General features: G+C 41.9%; 4 protein-coding genes across 5 annotated transcripts; 1 reads left to right on the plus strand and 3 right to left on the minus strand.

The window, feature by feature from the left end:
• Nucleotides 1-146: 146 nt before the first annotated feature.
• On the minus strand, nucleotides 147-2,836 carry LOC115047939 (proton channel OTOP2-like). The gene is given in 8 exon segments (XM_029509186.1): nucleotides 147-317; nucleotides 429-1,234; nucleotides 1,312-1,436; nucleotides 1,521-1,579; nucleotides 1,681-1,779; nucleotides 1,781-1,818; nucleotides 1,889-2,292; nucleotides 2,512-2,836. Coding segments are annotated over 8 exon segments (1,755 nt in total). The 5' UTR covers nucleotides 2,565-2,836.
• An 836-nt stretch (nucleotides 2,837-3,672) lies between these two features.
• On the minus strand, nucleotides 3,673-10,990 carry LOC115048138 (E3 ubiquitin-protein ligase TRIM16-like). Its single transcript, XM_029509448.1, has 6 exons — nucleotides 10,417-10,990; nucleotides 10,114-10,209; nucleotides 9,761-9,994; nucleotides 7,103-7,274; nucleotides 6,890-6,964; nucleotides 3,673-6,803 (listed from the first exon to the last, which is right to left on the minus strand). Exons 1-6 carry the CDS (start codon nucleotides 10,828-10,830, stop codon nucleotides 6,268-6,270), a joined length of 1,527 nt encoding a protein of 508 aa, XP_029365308.1. The 5' UTR covers nucleotides 10,831-10,990; the 3' UTR covers nucleotides 3,673-6,267.
• amn (amnion associated transmembrane protein) lies at nucleotides 4,429-5,835 on the plus strand. The gene has a single exon (XM_029509449.1). The coding sequence runs from the start codon at nucleotides 4,429-4,431 to the stop codon at nucleotides 5,833-5,835; it is 1,407 nt and encodes a 468-aa protein (XP_029365309.1).
• A 976-nt stretch (nucleotides 10,991-11,966) lies between the features above and the next one.
• Nucleotides 11,967-18,173, minus strand: ush1ga (Usher syndrome 1Ga (autosomal recessive)). Of its 2 annotated transcripts, none has more exons than XM_029508483.1 (3): nucleotides 17,916-18,173; nucleotides 14,685-15,138; nucleotides 11,967-14,170 (listed from the first exon to the last, which is right to left on the minus strand). In XM_029508483.1, the coding sequence occupies exons 1-3, from the start codon at nucleotides 18,077-18,079 to the stop codon at nucleotides 13,376-13,378; spliced, it is 1,413 nt and encodes a 470-aa protein (XP_029364343.1). In that variant the 5' UTR covers nucleotides 18,080-18,173; the 3' UTR covers nucleotides 11,967-13,375. The 2 variants fall into 2 exon arrangements, with proteins under 2 accessions (XP_029364343.1, XP_029364344.1); XM_029508484.1 differs by having other exon boundaries at nucleotides 17,840-17,967.

Consider the following 18,173-nt stretch of genomic DNA (forward strand, 5'->3'; position numbering starts at 1 on the left):
GGACATTAAACCAACGATCCAATATCAGTTTAAATATTTGAAAGGCCAATAACAGTTGCATAATTGCTTTAATATTAAAATGTATTAATAAATCTTTAATACTTCAAATAGAGTTAAAGTACTCTCCATGCTCAAAATTGCTTCAGCTAAGAAATTAAGTACACTTCGAACAGACTGGCAACTGAGTGCATGCGATAGAAGATTCCAAAAGGAAGTCCAATATTCACAATTGCAGCCCACATTGTGAATTTGTAGAACTTTATCTCCAGGGGATGATCAAATTGGGGACGAGCACCAAATGCAGGCATTATCCACAGCTGTAAAAAAAAATATAATAATAAAAAAAATAAAAATAAAATAAGTGAGAGCAGAACATCTGACTGGGCCTATTGAAGGAAGTCAAGAAAAAAAATTTCAATATAACTCACAATAATGTTAGAAAGCAGCAAAAAAGCACAGACTTCCTTCAAAACTCTTCTTTTCCAACTTAGCTTGTCAAAACTTAAAGTTGGGAAGTAGCTGCACTTATTTGTCTCCACCACAATGCTCATCTCAACATGTTCCGGAAAGGCGTGAGCGTTGGTATGCAGAGCTGCTTCCTGCATCAAGTGGAAGGGCTCCCGATGCAAGCCTTCAATGATGAAGTAGTTCTGAAGGCCAAGCTGGAACACCGTGAGCACAGCCCAAGCCAGGTTCAGGGCATTTAGGTAGCCTTTGGCTCCCGTCGCCACAACAGCCACTATAGTGAAATAGCTGATGATGAACTGACCTATTGAGGCGCCAACCAACAGCCCCATATCCAGGCTTCGAGTGGGATTTTTTTCAGAGACATGCTCCCTTCGGTCTAGGCGATAAAAGATGCAGCCAATCATAGTGGAGATTGACATCAGGCTCACTATCACAATATTCATAATGAAGTGAATCAGTAAAGCTGAGTTTCTCTTCTCTTCGTCCTCCTCCTGTATGTCCACCTCATATACTATAAATGTAACCAGTCCTGCCACTACCAGAAGCATTCCCGTTAATGGTCCTAAACACACATCCTTCAGACGGAACTTAACATTATGGTTGCCATGATCCTCAACAAATCGACCCACATTTTTCCACATAACATAGGCCATAGTAGAAGCAAAGAGACTGTATTCTATGTTGAAGGGGTATAGGTAGTAATAGGCTTCTTTGAAGACATCACACACCGAGTGGCTGCATTTACAATTCTTGTCACCAAAGCTTGCTGAAACAGAAGGGGGGGGAGGAAAAAAAGTTTGAACTTGAATTTATCCAATTAGAGGTAACAGCAATAATAGTTACCTCTGTACATCTTGTGAGAGACACTAATATTTAAATCTGGAATCTCAGTTTGGTGAATTGATTCTTCAGTCACTGCTGCCATCCACACCACCAGGTTAGTTGAAAGTGTAAGAGTCAGCCCACACCTGAAAGAGGGGACTAATGAACATCTCATGAATGACCAAAAAAAAAAAAAAAAAAAAATTACTGATTGAGCAATAATATTTTACCGTGTGAAATTTGTGTGTCGCTGAACACAGTCCTTTGCATGAACCCACAGGAAGTATGACTGAAACAGACAGGAATTAAGTTTTCCCTACTGCTCCAACTACAATTAAGAGTATACTTTTATAGAAATACATCAGTTTAATTTTTTCAAAAAGCAACCACCTGGACAACCAAGAATACAGCTTGCACAACAGGAAAGGCAACTTTAACAGCCGAGTCGCAGTGAAGGTACCCCACATAGTTGGCAATTTTAAAGATGTCGTGTGAGTAGACTCAGCAGGCCAAACAGCACAAGTCCAACTGCAATAAAACACAATCATGTTTCAAGACACAAAATGATACCTAAAAACAGTCCCAAGAGAGCTCTCACCTCTGAGCCACACAGGCCCAGCATGACCGTCCTTGAACACGACTGCTTGATTCTTTCGAGAGGTGATGACTGTGTAAAACAGCATCCACAGCATCGTGAGGAGCAGGAGGATGACAAGGAAGATTTGCTGGTGCACAGTAGTGATGGCCACACTGTTGGAGGAGCTGCCGCTGACGAGAGCACAGCCCAATATCAATATGTTGATGCAGATGATGCCAGACAGGAGCCATCCACCCCCGTGGTGGGCCCGCTCCATCACCACCGCCACATGATGGACTGCGCTCTCTCTCATGGCGTCCACGTTGGGAGGACGAGAAGGACTGGAACAATGTTGGATATTTTCCAGCTGTGCTGCTGTTTCTATGTTGGACGGATGGGCCTCCATTACATCATTTGGGGTTTTTCTACAAAAGGTAACTCTCACAGTGAAACATGTTAAAAGGTTGCCAGCTAAGAAATACAAGATTTATTTATTTTTTTATTCAAGCCTAGAAAAGAATATTGTAAAAGTACCTGCTGTAAAAACTCATACCATGGTGAATGTTTACGACAGAGTTTGTCTTTTCATACACAAAATGGGCTTTGCGGTCAGCTGGAGACGATTTAAGAGTCCATAAAGTTACCTGGAAAAAAGTTTGTTGCAGGGGCGGAACATCTGCTGAGCTACAGTTTTCATGATGACCCGTAGACCAGCTGGAGTTGGAAGGCCACGATGAAGCCTGCGTCAGGTCGAGGGGGAAGTTAATGGACGAGTTAAAAATAAACCTATGGGGCCTTCGAAGATGGCGCGCTCTCTTCTTTTTTCTTTTTTTTTTAACCGGAGGTGACGTGGAGCGCCGCTGCGGGTGTGTGCGGGTGAAGGAGGAAGAACAGGTGCGGCCAGTTTCGGCTAATTAGCTGCTCCTGTTTCTCAGAAGCGGCGCTTCCTGACTGTGACCTGCGCTGTCACCCAGCGGGAGGTGTGTATTCATCTCTGATAGAGCTTAGCGGTGCCGCAGGAAAGGCAGGTTTTTTTTTTTTGTTTGTTTTTTTTATTGATAGTCATTAGGATGCGGGAATTTTATCTGTTGTCCGTCTGATGAGCTGCTTAGTCATCGTGAAGTTAAATCTTATAGGCCTTGAGAATCTCGGCGATTTATTTCATTTTCTTATAGAATTTATTTATTCAATAATAATCATCATATATCCAGTACAGGCCGAAAGTTTGGACACACCTTCTCAATCAAATTAATAGGAAAGTGTGTCCAAACTTTTGGCCCATACTGTATATTTCCCCCTTTTTTTTATTATTATTATTGTTTTTGTGGTCCTGCGGGTGTCAGGGCTGATATTAGCAGACCTCAGATGGTCAGTAAACCGTCTGCCTACACTTTGGCTGATACAGCCATGTCTTTCCTTTTTTTATGGTTAATGAACCAATAATGTCGTCACACATCCCTTCTCTTTCCTCTTCTCCTTCTGCTTGGTGTATTTATACTCTCTCTAAGTATATCAAAATCTTCCTGATTGCTGATAAATCCTCCCATCTCATTGAGCTCAAACTTCAATAAACATGAACATCGTCAGCAGACATCCTGAATTCGCTCTATCTTCACCCCGATGATGAGAATCTTCCCTGAATATGGGGGAGAAACCTGAAAACCTGTTCCTGGTAACTAAGTAATTTGAAATGCCAGTGAATAAAACAGTTTGTTTCCAAAACAGAGCAATGCATTTTCAATACATTACTTGTTTATTGGCCTCTAGGTTGTTTAACATCACACTTTATTGACAGTAAATATTAGAAGAAAATAACTTTACAATTTAAATGCAGTTAGGACTTCCTTACTTTCTAATTGAATTTCTATTTGCTTTCCCTCATTACAATCTAGTTTATCTACCTAATTACCCTTGACTGCTTACCCTTGTTTGTGTTTCAGATTACCCTTGACCCTGAATGCTTTGAAGATGGACATTTGTTTGTTTTAATATTTAAATCTATGTTAACTAACAAAAGAGACCTGGGGCTAGAATATTGTATTTGCTTTCTTTTTTTTTTTCTACTACTGGGATTGTTGGTTTATTAAAAGATTGAAAGTGGAAATAAAGCATTAGAAAGGAACATGTGTTTCCAAACTTTCCAGAAAAAAATTGTAGTTTACCAACATGGAGTACCAGAAATTACCCTCAAAGGAGAATTTCTCCTGTTGTGCTGCATCCCTGAACAATTACTTGGAATTTTACATGGAATATGTCAAAGTATTTGGACTGAGTAATCTGGTAGGATCAGGAGAGACGCAGAAATAAGATAGAGCCTCCAAAAAGAAAGAGCCAACATTCATTTGTTGAAGATATTTGGATAACATACATAAAATGTTGCCTAAAAGCAGGTTTATTATTGCAGAAAAAGTAAATCTTCTACAGGTCACCTGCTCGGACAGGTTGATGAGGTCCAGAGCTCATCAAATTTACTGCTAGGTTGTGCACACTCATGCGTTAGTCACAAGGAAATTGACTCAAAGGTCACCTGATGTTCTCTCAGGCTTTCACAAATGTTCAAGATGCTGAAAACGCCGGTCATGCTGCTTGTCTTGTGTCTTGTCGGGGCTGCAGAAGCCCTGTACAAACAGTGGATCCCTGACACCAACTACGAAAATAAGACCAACTGGGACAAAGGAGATGTTCCGTGTGGCAATGACATCGTTCAGTTTTCAGCCCAAAGACAAGTGTCTGTGTTTGTGGAGACTTCGCACGCTGTGCAGGAAATGAGGATGCCACTTGATGGAGAGTTCATCCTGAATTCAGGAGCCGGATTTTATGTTTTGGCTGGACCAGAGCCAGGGTGCAGTCAAGGCATCACTACCAAGTTCAAAGATTCAGACACTCTGCAGTGGTTTAACCCAGCCCTGTGGCAGGCGGCCGCAAGTCTAGGTGATCTGCAGGGTGGAAACTCCCTGTTTGCCGTCCACGAGGAGAGTGTGCCATGTCAGTATGATGATGTGGTTTTCAAAGCCCTGTCCTCCTTCAGAGTGGACACAAGCTCCAGTCAGTCTAGCATTCCTGTAAAAACTGTGTCGGTGCAAGGGAAGGTGTTTGATAGCGGATCTGAGTTTTCACAGTATCTCAGCTCAGGCTCTGGCCGGCTGCAGTTTCACGGATCTGCTGCCGTCACTGTTGGGAACCCAGGGTGTGAGGATCCTTCTGGCTGCGAGTGCAGGAACTCTGTAAACCATCAGCAGATCTGCAGCAGTGTCACATGTGAATCTTTGAACTGTAAGACGCCACTCCAGCCTGTAGGACACTGCTGTCAGGTGTGTGGTGCCATCCTCACCATCCAATATGCTGCTGGTTTCAACCTGCAGACATACAGGCAACGGATATATCACCTATTCCTCATCCAGTCCAAATACAAATCTGTCCAGTTGGGTATGTCTAAAATCCTCAAGCCGCAGCGTTTGATGGGGATGATCCCTTTTGGTGCCTCTTCTATGATCCAGGTGGTTATTATGGATGAAGAACAAGGAGAAATTTCAGAGGCTCTCGCCTTTGAGATAGTGAACGATGCCCGCACTCATGGCTCCAACCTCGGAATCACTGAGGCTGAATTTCAAGCGTCCTCTGGTGGCAGCAGTGATCAGCCTGGAGGCACTGCAGGGCTGGTGGTTGGAATTTTGTTTGGAGTCTTATTTATGATTGTGCTAGTTTTGATTCTGGTTTTGGTTCGTAAGGGTATCATTCAAATGCCATTGATGCCATCTCTAAGAAGGTTGAAGAGAAGCAGTAATAATGAAGAACTTGGTGGGCCTCTTGACCATGGATTTGATAACCCCATGTTTGACAAGCCCAACATGCTGCCTGATATTCCTGGACTGTATGAGACTAACACTAATTCAATATCAATGACTCAGACAGGTGTATACTTTGTAAATCCAGTCTTTGATGAGCGGGAAACTGATTTCAACGCCTGAAGTTGGCAGCAACAAAATGTTTAGAACTTCCAAAGCACTTGTGCGTTCACTTGATGATTTTAGACAGACTTCATAGACAATACAAATTAATGTCTACAAATCCTGAGAGACAATGAATCATTTAATCGCCAAATTAACATGTAACACAAATAAAATTGTTTGTGTGACAGACAATTTTTTTTTTTAACTTCTTTTCCTCTTTCATATCCAATTCAATGCAGACAAGTTGCATTAGAGCTGCCGAGAACACCCAACATACCTTCTGCCTTGCTGCAAAGTCACCACTAGATGGGGCTAAATTTAGGTGTCAGTGACATTGAAGTGATAAAAGCCTTCATATATGTGCTATGTAGCATAACCTCAATAAACATTTATAGTGCAATATTTTTCCTTTACAAGCTTACAATGGTGGCAGCTGGTAATTTGTTAGCATCATCTTTCATTAACTAGACAAACTACATTGTCTTTCTTTGACAGCCAGACAGTAACATATAAAGGCTCGACTAAATGAGCGTTGTACCTGTGGAGCAGTCTCATGGGATCAGTTACATCATAGAAGGACACTGAGCCTTGGTGAAAGTCAACATATAAGCCAATTCTCTTAATATCAGTAACTTCCAAGGCTGTGTCCTGACCAGCATGCCAGGCGAAGAAGCCTCGGCTCTTCCTTCCCACGCACCAGGAAATGTCATTGCCAGTGATGCAACTGGTGCTTTGCTCTCCCTTACGATCAATACTCTTATATGTGACTCCCACGTGAGCACCTTCCCCACTTAGCTCTGCTTCAACGTAGTGCCTCCCCAAGTAAATGCTCTGGAAGGTCATCGCCTGCCGCCAGTATTCGAAGCGGTCAGGGTGGTCCGGGTAGCTATGCTGCCATGGGCTGGTGTTGGTGAGCTTTCGGTTGTCCTCTGTAACACGTAGGAAATGATGTGCAGTGTCTGGGTCAAAGCTCAAACTGCTTGTATCTGAAATCCAGAGGAAATGTAAGTCGTGAACAATTGGTAAACTAAATAAACATGTTATTTTAAACACAATATATTGCTGCATTTACATTTCAAAAAGTCCTCTCGAGTTTCAGGATCAGGAATGGGTGACGGCTGAAATTCTTGCATCAGGGATTTTGTGCCTAGATCATAAATTTCAAAAGAGGATATTATTCATGAATACTTCATTAATACTGGAAAACTGGAGTAGACATACATCCATGTTAGCAGCTTTGCAAGTGTACAGATAAAGTGAAGCATACAGTACAATGTACACTCACCACCTTTACCAAACGTGCTCAGTTTGTCCCTGTACGAGGACAGAATCAGCTCACACAGCTCCTGAGTAGCATCGGTCACCACTTGGACAAAAGAAGTTAGATGGTTCATCCGGTTGATGTACACACTGGGCAGATGCACGTCTGCCGTGCCTTTCTTCCACTCTGTGTACTCCTAATGCAGGCAAGAGAAAAGTAAGATCAGCTGTCAGAGTGCTGAATGAAGCTGATGATACAGAACTCCTCTCTGTTAAATAACTGAAGGGCTGAAATGTCTGATCAGTTTATACTGTCAATACAGCAGATAAACTCTTTTCAGCCTCAGAGAACATTGTGCTAAACCCTGATCTTGCTTTTTCGGCTATGCATTTTATTTACACGTTTTTCAACATTTTTAGATAACTATTTGAAATAGTTCAGACATTTTTTTCATTTGAGCCAACATTTTCATGAGCTTTGTTAGCCTCATCTCGCTCTCTATTATTATGCTTAAAGTAGGTTTCCCTACATGTCACTACTGGAAACGTTAAACACTGAAATCACAAGGCAGCCTAAAAAGCACAACAACCCTTGACTGGATTTGGAACAAAATCAATGTAAATACATCTCTACCAGTCTTTCCATTCTTACCAGAACCATCTATGAAACGGAATTGTTTTAAGAACAACACAGTCACCTCAACCATAATAGCCTGACAGAGTACCCAGATGAACGCAGCCCCCATCTGGCAGAGTCCAGACTTGTCATCACTGCACAACAAAAAAACAACACCAAAAACAGCCAAATTGTATTGCACAAAACAAAAAGCCAGTTCATCCAATACCAGGAATTAGAGTTACAACTTAAAACTTTCAGACTTTGTAAATTTTTACTAAAAACAAACAAACAAAAAAACACAATCTCAAAACTTTATCAACATCAACATTTTCACTCATTTCAGACACATCCATTACAGTCCCAATTACAAAAAAGTAAAATGGTTCTCCCTGCCCTGAAATAGAACTCTGAAACATCTAACCTATGAAGACCAACAAGACTTACAAAACCTACATCACCAGAGGAAGAAAGGGTCAAATGGGATTGGCAATGACTGAGAAGCTATGTAGTCTGACCTGCCACTGACCCTCATCGGAAAAATGGTCAAAATGGGATTGGCAGACACAGACACCTATTCACAACTTAGTCTAGGTATGTCGCATCATTGTTTCCACTCCAGTTGGGCCTGCTGAACAGTTCACTGCCTTTGGACAGCAATGCCTGAGTAGCTATTCAGTCTGACCCCCCACTGACGGTCATCACCCAGTCGTCCAGCAGTTCTGTTCGATTCTGTTCGTAATGCTTGTGCTCACTGTAGTGGACTGTATTTCATGCCATGTAGAGTCTATTGTTTTAATGTAAATCAAATGTGTTTGTTTTGCTTCACCAATAAAACAAACAAACAAACAAACAAAAAAATTCACCTACCAGTTCAAACACTGTTTATAAAGGTAACTGTTGAAATATTTCTGACATTTTGGACATGAAGGAAGACCATGTCAGACTTGTTCGTGGACATTTTTTTCACTTGAGCCAACATTTTCATGAACTTTGGTCTCCACATCATTCTGTCTAGTATTATACTTCAAGTAGGAACCATTTCACTATGGGAAACGCTGAACATCATTCATGAATTCCCCGCAGTCTTGCACTTCACAGTGGATCCACTGGAACAAGAAAACTGCACTACTCTGCAGTCTTAGATTCCCATTTCACACTGACAGCATAAAATATTCCATTTATATTTTTCCTAGAATCCTGAAACCAGGCAGCCTAAAAGCACCAAAGTGGACCAAAACGCATAACTGCAACAACCCCTGACTGGAGTTGGAACAAATCAATGAAAAAAGATCTCTACCAGTCTTTCCATTCTTACCAAAACCATCTAGGAAACGGAATTGTTTTAAGAACAACACATTCACCTCAACCATAATAGCCTGACAGAGTACCCAGATGGACGCAGCCCCCATCTAGCAGGCCAGACTTGTCATCATTGCACAACAAAGGAGCCGAATTGTATTGTACAAAACATGAATCCAGGTCAGCCAATACCAGGAATTAGAGTTTGCGATTAAATTCAAATTCAGGGTAACAGGCAACAATGTACACCCTTCAGAGTCAATCAATGTTAACTCAAAAAAAGAGCAAACAAACAAAAAAACACAATCTCAAAACTGCATCAACATTTTCACTCATTTCAGACACCTCCATTACAGTCCTAACTACAAAAAAGGAAAATGTTCTCCCTGCCCTGAAAGAGAACTCTAAAACATCTAACCTATGAAGACCAACAAAGACTTACAAAATCGACATCACCAGAGGAAAGAATTGTCAAAATGGGATTGGCAGGTCATTCTCTTTGGACAGCAATGCCTGAGAAGCTATTCAGTCTGACCCCCCACTGACGGTCATCACTCAGTCGTCCAGCAGCTCTGTTCGATGTAATGCTTGTGCTCACTGTAGTGGACTGTATTTCATGCCATAAAGAGTCTATTGTTTTATGCTAAATCAAATGTGTTTGTTTTGCTTCACCAATAAAAGAAGCAACAGAAACTCACCTACCAGGTCAAGCATTTTTTTTTCTATTGATAGATAACTATTTGAAATATTTCAGCCATTTTGTACCAGAAGGAAGTCGACATCAGACTTGTTCCTGGATATTTTGTCCATTTGAGCCACTGTTTTCATGAGCTCTGTTCTCCTCTGGTGAACATGTGCGTGGATGCTCTCTGCCTGTCTGAGAGCTTGCCTCTGCTCGCCCTCCAGCACTTTCAGCGCCCTCTTCCTGGCCTCCTCCACAGTTGCCTGCATCCTTGCAAACTGCTGTTCGACAAGTGTAGAAATCTCCTCAATGGAAGACTGTGGTGCCAAGGTGAGAAGAGGGAAAAAGATACAAGCAAGTGGAATAGCAGATTCAAATCAGGCCGATGTACATTAAATGAATGTAAGAAATGTGCTCAGGTGAAATGTCAGCATACCTTAATGAAATCATTGTTGCTCTGCAGCTTTTCGATTGTTTTTTCAGCCGCTATGGTACTCTGACCAATCTCTTCTTGTCTGTTCTGCATCTCAATCTATGGGCAATTATCACATTAACAATACAAACAGATGATCCAATAAGAGCCAATACTGATATAACCTACCTTAATATTTGCAACCTTTAAATCAATAAAGCAGAAGTTGTATGAAACAATGAAATTAATGAAATTTGAAAAATAAAAGCCCTGCAAAAAGAGACAATATGAAACGGTCAGCACTTTGTGTGTGTGTGTTTTGGAGACCTCAATCTGTGCGCGTGCCTCCCCTACAGATGCGATTGTGTGCCCTTCGTGCTCCTCGCTCGCACAGTCCAGACACACACAGTAGCCATCCATCAGACAGAAGCAGTCGAGAGGAAGCTGGTGAACCTCACAAGTCCGACAGTCGATGTCGTGGCGAGGGTCTACCAGACGGTGGTTCTGAAATTTGATGTTCTCCAGATGGGGTCTGAGATGAGCCTCACAGTAAGAAACCAGACAGGTCAGGCAGGATTTCAGGGCCTTGCTGGGGCCATCCATGCAGGAGTCACACAACACTTCTTGTGGGAGCTGAATGTCAGACGTCTGGATGTTCGGATCCTCTGGGTCTTCCTTCACAGTGTCATTGTGTTGAGCCTCGCTCAAATTCTCCTCTCTGTTACTGTTGATAGTTTCCATGTTTTAGCGTCTTCCTCTGGTCGCTGTAACAGGATTTGACTGAGCGTTCTGTAGTCACAAACTCTTCTCTACACTTAGTGCTTTCCACTCTTTTTGAGAGCCGAAGACCCTCAAGGAAACACAAGGAAACAATCTAAAACCACGCCTAAGGAATTTCATACTCGACCAGAATATTTACCCCTCCCTGTTTTACCCTTCTCCCATTTTTGTGTTCAGCCTCGCTAAGCTGAGGACACAAACCAGATCAGGGAGATACTAGGAGGAAGTGACAAGTATGTTCAGCTATTAGGGAGGGGAATGAACATCCTGTTTCTTATTTTGTAAGGTAGTGAATGGTATTGTTTTTTGATTTTCCATCGTCCGACTGAGTTTTAGGGTTTGGTTTATTTAATGAAATAATGTTGGTAAGAAAACAGCCAAGTCTTGTTCCAGTAAAGCAACTGTTTCCTTTTGATAACAGTGACATGTTGTTGTCACAGACCTGTCACACAACGTCATTTATCTAGAGTACAACTTCCTGATTTCATGCACTGCGGCACAGAGGAAACAATGATGCCTGAATTGTTTGTGTGTGTTCAGTGGATTATCACTATGACTCAAGTTGCCAAAACAAGTCTTTTCCACTCTTTGTGTCCGTCTCAAGAAGCGTAAATTTATGTCTTTGTAGACAGGTTAGGGTTAGCTGAGTCATGATGGTTACTGACCTTTAAAATATTGTAAATATTACTTACACAATCCATAGATAGGAGCTGAATTCATTTGTTTGATACACGGTTGAGTGATGAGTCATGTACTTTTGTGTATTTATCATTCAGTTACATAATTTTTCTCTACAATATGGCCTAAATGCCAAAGCTAACCTTTACAGGCCTGTAATTGTGTGCTATTCTGGTGGATGCAACAAGATAATATTTTCATAATTTTAATGCAGTCAAATTCTCCAAAAATATCCATAAAATTACGAGATCTTATTGTTCTCAATAGAAGCTATGAACTTTAAAAAAAAAAAGAAAGAGTGAAACAGAAGCTATGACCTTTATTATAGAGGCACATACTCCTGCTGATGAAATGTAGCGCAGAAAAGAAAGGAAAGGAAATTATACGGATTCATCAGTAAAATCATTTAGTATTTTTATTTAAAATCCATGTCAAAATCTTAAAAAGTTGAGTTAGTAAACACTGACATATGCTGTGGTGCAAATGTATATATGCTTTTAAATATACTTCGGATGCAAAATGTTGGAAGACTGTCATATTGTCAAGACTGACACAAGGTTTATAATTCTTCTAGTACATGGACTAAACATTCAAAAACAAACTACAGGTTACATTGTGCATCATAAAATAATGTAACGCTAGTGTGTTTTCACAAAGTTAACGATGCTGTTGTAAATCAGAACAGTGATATCAAAAAAAAAATAAAACTGCTGCAGCTGGACTGACATGGCCTCCAGTATAAATATGTGCAGAGATGAAGTATAGAGTGGTAAATGTCGCTCATGACTGTTGTTAATGAAACATTTTATAATAAAGTTACAATGATGTTAGTATTATGAACGAAAAGATGCTTTTGAATGAATGCAGGTGACCACATGAGGTGGTAGGACTTGCCCTGCAGGGGCAAACACATTCACGGGACATAAACCCCACAATCAGCTCTTTGTTGACTGGCACCACACTCTGATGATTGCCTTTCAGTTTGTTAAACCATGCAGTGCAGGGGAGTCCAACCGATCATCACGCAGAGATATTTTTCAGTGATGCTCAGAAGTCTAACGAGATACTGTCTAACGGACCTGTTAATAATTTGTCTTATTGCTTGACATATTGATCTTAACAGTATCCTTTCTGCTTTGTTGTCACTGAGCTGACAGGAGAGGTAAATAATAAGGTAAGCCCTCCCTGTCTGTATGTGACATACACATATTCCACTGCCCTTTGAGGCTGGATGAGCACACAGCAGGAAACATCATCAGGATCATCTACAGCAACTGAAAGCTTGTACTTTTTATTTAGTGGCTCAACTCAAGCATGTTGAATCTAAATTGAAGCGATGGAAGGATGTTCACATCTGCACTGCTTAGGATTCATAGCTTTAGTGTCACGCATCTGGACATTGACAATACTGTAGTTATAGTGAGACAGAAGCTGGCATTTTGGCGAAATGTTCCTGACTGGCTAAGAACAAAATCTGAGATCTCGCGTTTCACTGTAGAAATAAGACTGGAGACAACAAGCCGCAAAAATGAGAAAATAAAAGTCAAGATGGCTGCAGGCGCTGCAGGGCATCAGCGGGGAAGTGCTTTTTGACGTCCTGAGTCATTGAATGCAAAAGGATTTGCAATCAAACATCAAAGTACAATACACTAGAGAGTTTTCCAAAGACAGGGCCACACTTCATCTGATGTAGACACACTCAAATTGGCACTCCAATAACCCTTATTGTTTCGTATCAAATCCAATGTAATACAGAGTACAGAGGCAATCTCATGCAATATGCAATAGCTGAACTACTTTCTTGCTACATTGTGATGTCATTCTGCACTCACAGTTCCGTGTCCTCGATGAAGTCTGGGTCCTCTATGGTCTCCAGCCGTCTCTTACATGCATCTAAGATCTTCTTCCTTGGTCCTAAGGGGATGTGAATACTCTTGAGGTCATGGTCAGAGCACAGCAGCAGCGCTTCAAGGTCAATCTTCTCCCGCTTGAAAATGGAGAAAAACTCGCTCATGTTCTGTGTGGCTAGGAAGACTTCCAGAGGCCTCGTTTCAGGTTCATCGTCATCATCAAGCCCTAATTCGACTTCTTCCCAGGGAAGGTCCTCCACATTCCTTTCTTGTAGACTGTGAGCGCTGCCGATGCTATCTGCGTCAAGGCTTGGGTACTGTTGCAGTCGAGTGCGTAAACGCGCGTTATTGCCCGACATGCCCGCCTCATCCTGACCACCAATGTCAAACATCCCCCCACTCACATAGTTCCTCCGAAAAACCATGGTGCCCAGCCCGGGCCGGTTGAACAGGGAATCATGTCCAGAGTCAGTGCTGATCTCAGAATAGTCCACATCGGGCCCATGGAGATCTGGCTCGCTCATGGCACGTGAGATGACATCATCGTTGTCTCTGGGGAACATGTCACGAATGTTGCGGCGGCCACGATCCTTTGGGTTGACATACGTCCCCTGTTTGACAAACATGACATCGTTGCCCAGCTGAAGTCCAGAGAGGGATCGTACACTCTTCCTTCCATCCTCATAGATTTTAAAGGTCCCATCTCCTTGTTTCCGCCTCTCCAGTTTCTTCTGGATTTTTGTCTTTCCTCGGTTTGTGGCATGAAGCGTAGCCTTAAGAAAACAGGAATATAAAGGGTTTTTTTTTTTCCATTATTGTACAACAATGTTTCATGCATTGATTTATATATTTTTGACATTTTCTCACAACTATTGGTTTAATTTTATGTGGGCCTCTGAATTCTTAGCTATGGTAGCTTGGCATGGTTTTAGGCATATTGGTTGTTTGATCCAGACTGAAATTTCCTGACAACTACTGGATGGACTGCCATGAAATTTCATACAGACATCCATGGTCGTTACATGATGAATTCTAATGGCTTTGGTGAGCCCTTCTCTTTAACTTGAACTCCATTATCAAGAAAAAGTTGGCATTTGTTAACTCAGAAGGCGAAGATGAGGCAGATGAATATCATGTAATTAGTCACTGTCACCAGCATTAATTATGTAGTTAAAAATAGGTAAATCTATTTCTAGATCAATCCAGCTCATGCTGAACTATGAAACTATGCAAAATTGCCAAAACAAAAGTGGTTTCTTCAGGAATAGACTTGTAGAAATATCTGACCTGAGAATATGGCACACTGACAGCAGCTGCATTGAAGCTGCGCAGCTTGTGGCTTAGGGAGCTGCTGGTGTAACTGGAAAAACTCATGACGTCGGACGCTGAAGCCTCAGAGGCCTCCCTGTGAAACTTTTTCTCCATGCGTTTGCGGTGTTTCTTCTGCATCTTCACGCACTCTTTAATCCGTCGCTCAGCATTGCGAAACGCCCGGTCCTTCAACTTGCTGACCAGCTTAGGGTTAAGACCTGTCTGCTTGGCTGCGATGGAATCCAGGTAGCGGACACAATCCATGTGATTCTTGGTGGCGGCCATGTCCAAAGGTGTGTGGTAGTCATTGTCCAAGCACCATATGTTGGCACCAAAAGACACCAGGAAGAACAGGCAGCTGAGGTGGCCATTGGCAGCTGCCAGGTGGAGTGGCGTGTTCCCCCATATGTCACACTTGTCAGGGTTTCCTCTGCAGGCCATAAGACACATATCAGAAACAAACTTTAGGCCCTTGGGATAAACTTCAGAAAACATGTCTTATATTTAATAAAAGCAAATATTTATTACTGTCAAAATGACTATTGAATGTCAATGTTGACTCACTTAAAATCTTATTCACATAATATTTTCCCAGACCTGCCATGAGTAGCTTATTAATGGGGCCTTGGTTAATAATTCACACTAAAGCACATTGCCTTTTTTAGAAAACCAAACATACATCTTCTCTCGGCTTCTCTGACAAACCCGAATGGTGAATGGGACAGTTGATAAAGGATCCAGAATGCACTGTTGTGCGCTGCTATAACTAAAAATTACAAGCAACATTTCCCCATGGCTGGTGCGCAGCCTATGACCTAAGGCTTACCTCTGTGTGTGCTATACTGTTGCTGTCAGCCTGTAATACGACCACAGGCTTGCCAACAACACTCACTGCTGCACTTCTTGTATCCAGTTTCAAGGGGAGGCCAAATAGGTTGTGCCTAACCTGAAAAGCACAGTTGTGCATGGCTGGTGATGCCACACTGAATTCCTTGAATCAAAACAGACAGTGTTGATGCCGGATGGGGAATATGGGGGACAAAAGTGTATGGCGCATGACCTTATTTTTCTTTCCTCTCATAACCCTGAATTCCCATCGATGCAAAGGCTTTTCTGTTTGTTCGTCATCATCAACTTTTGTTAAAATTCACATTCAACGGATGAATACAAGGATTCACAGCTTGACTGTGGCCACTGCAGCTGAATATTTCTTATCCAATTTTAACTTTTAATGTCAGCATTTATTTTATTCAAGTCAGAGTCCTCTGGTGGGTGTCACACTCACTCAATTTACATGTTTACTGATCTGCCTTGTCTCTTGTCTCCATCATCAAATGTTGCCACGTACAGACTGCTAAATATTTAATGCGGTGGACGTGAAGCTACAGTCAAAGTGCAGATTTATTATTGATGCATTGCATTGTAAGCTTTTCACAGGGAAATTTGTGTCAGATCTCACAAACCCAACCTGGGCAGCGATTGGAAAAGTCTCACTGATTTTAGGCCCCTGCTTTTTTTTTTACATTTGAAAAGAATTGGGTTCTAGTAATTAATGTGAAAAAGGTTTTTAAGAATACAGGCTGCTTCAGTACAGAGTGTTGTTGTCGTCAGTGACCATAATGAACAGTATGAACTGTAACGGGCAAAGAGCCCAAAAGGTGTCAATAAAACTGTGGTCAAACAAAGGAGTTTCCCTGTTAACCTCATACTGAAAATAGATAAAGGTACATACAATAGACCTATAAAATACTATAAATTGATGTGTGAAAAGATAAACAGCATTTAGATATGTTCATGTTTTATGTTAAGAGGAAATGTTTATCACCCTCTGAAATGAAGACTATACAGTATGCTGGTCATTGGTTGGGCCCATTTAACATGATAGCTTTATGTGTCATAATTTATGTATGTACCAGTAAAATGCTCACCGCGGCTGTGATAGGTCTGCTCACTTATTCCTGCCCTGTTTCTTATCACATTACGGGTTGTTGCAATGCAATATATTTCCCAAATATAGTACAGCAGAGCATCTTTCCCATGAAATTATCGGGGAGCATTAAACGTCTCTTCGGTCTACTCCCCTGGGTCTCACGAGCCTGGTGTCTCTGTGAAACATTATGGCAGCTATTAATGTTTACTGACTCCTTGTCAATCAGGAGTTCATGCTTTCTGTTATCATATCATCTTTCTGTCATCACGAATGCTGTGTCCTTGACAGGTGAATACCTCCTGAGCCTTGTTTGCGCTGAATCTGTGGGAAAGACTAAATTTCACCCAGCACCTTGGTTTGCTGCTGGCGTTGATGAAACAGAAATAAATGAATAAACATGTTCATATTTTTGCAATCGCTGAACTGCACACTGATAAATGATGCTGTGTCACTTCTACAGCGGGCTTCTTTCACACTTTTCAGCGAAGCGTTTACAATTTTAAACAATTAAGCATTTTCATAATGGGCCCATTTTTCTCTGACTAGCAAGCCAACCAGGTCAGCCAGAAAAGATGAGGAATGGGCTGCTTTGTGTCTCCTCTTCCCAACTGTGCCTGAATAAAAAAAAAATTAAAAAAGAAATCAAACTTGCACATTTTGTGGATGGACGGCCAGCATGCATTCACACATTCTATTTCTCCTTCCAATTACGTGCATCCATTGCAAACCATTAATTTCAGAATGAAACACAAACATATACACCAGCTTGTGTCATATGTGTCAGCTTGTGACAGGTTGACAGTCCATCACAGAAAAGCCCCAGATTTGACAGACTAGCTTTTCTTATCATGATATATTATTGGCGATAACCACTGTATATATGAACCCCAGAATACCTCTGTAATGATCACAAGGCCATCACCATCATAAAAGCTAAATAGGAGAAGTTGGGGATGTTGGCCTGCCAAGACCACTCAAGTTAACTAAACAGGTGTGTGTTGTTTTGCTTTGTTTGTTTTTTGTTCTTTTAGCAGAACCAAAGCCAGAGTGTAGTGTGTTAAAGGCCTGTTTTCCTCCCTGAGCCTGTAGGACTCAAATGACAGCTGAAATTTAAGCGGAATCGCATAAAGTTAGTGATGATAAATATATTTCTTTGCCTCACAAGTCGTTTGAGGATTCAAATAGATGCTGGAGATCTTACGGGACAAAGAGGTTAAACTCTCCTCTGCTTTTCTCATAATGCTCCAAATATCGGTGAACTTGAGTTTAGCACCCACCCCCTGGCCACGATGAGCCTCAGGGCCTCCAGCTTCCCGTGAAAAGCCGCCCATAAGGTCGGTGTCATGCCATCCTCATCCGGAGCGTTCAGGTCCCTCCGCGTCGCCTCTCTCAGCAGGTCCAGGTAGCCGTCCCGGGCCGCCTCGTGGTATCTGTCATTCATGGCGCACAGCTAGTCCGCCTTGCTGGACTCCATTCCGCTTCATCACCGCCACCGCCGTGGTCGCCTTCGCCGTCATTCGGGCATCCTGGGAGCA

Source organism: Echeneis naucrates, chromosome 8 (genome assembly GCF_900963305.1).
Source record: "Echeneis naucrates chromosome 8, fEcheNa1.1, whole genome shotgun sequence".
Classification (NCBI taxonomy): domain Eukaryota; kingdom Metazoa; phylum Chordata; class Actinopteri; order Carangiformes; family Echeneidae; genus Echeneis; species Echeneis naucrates.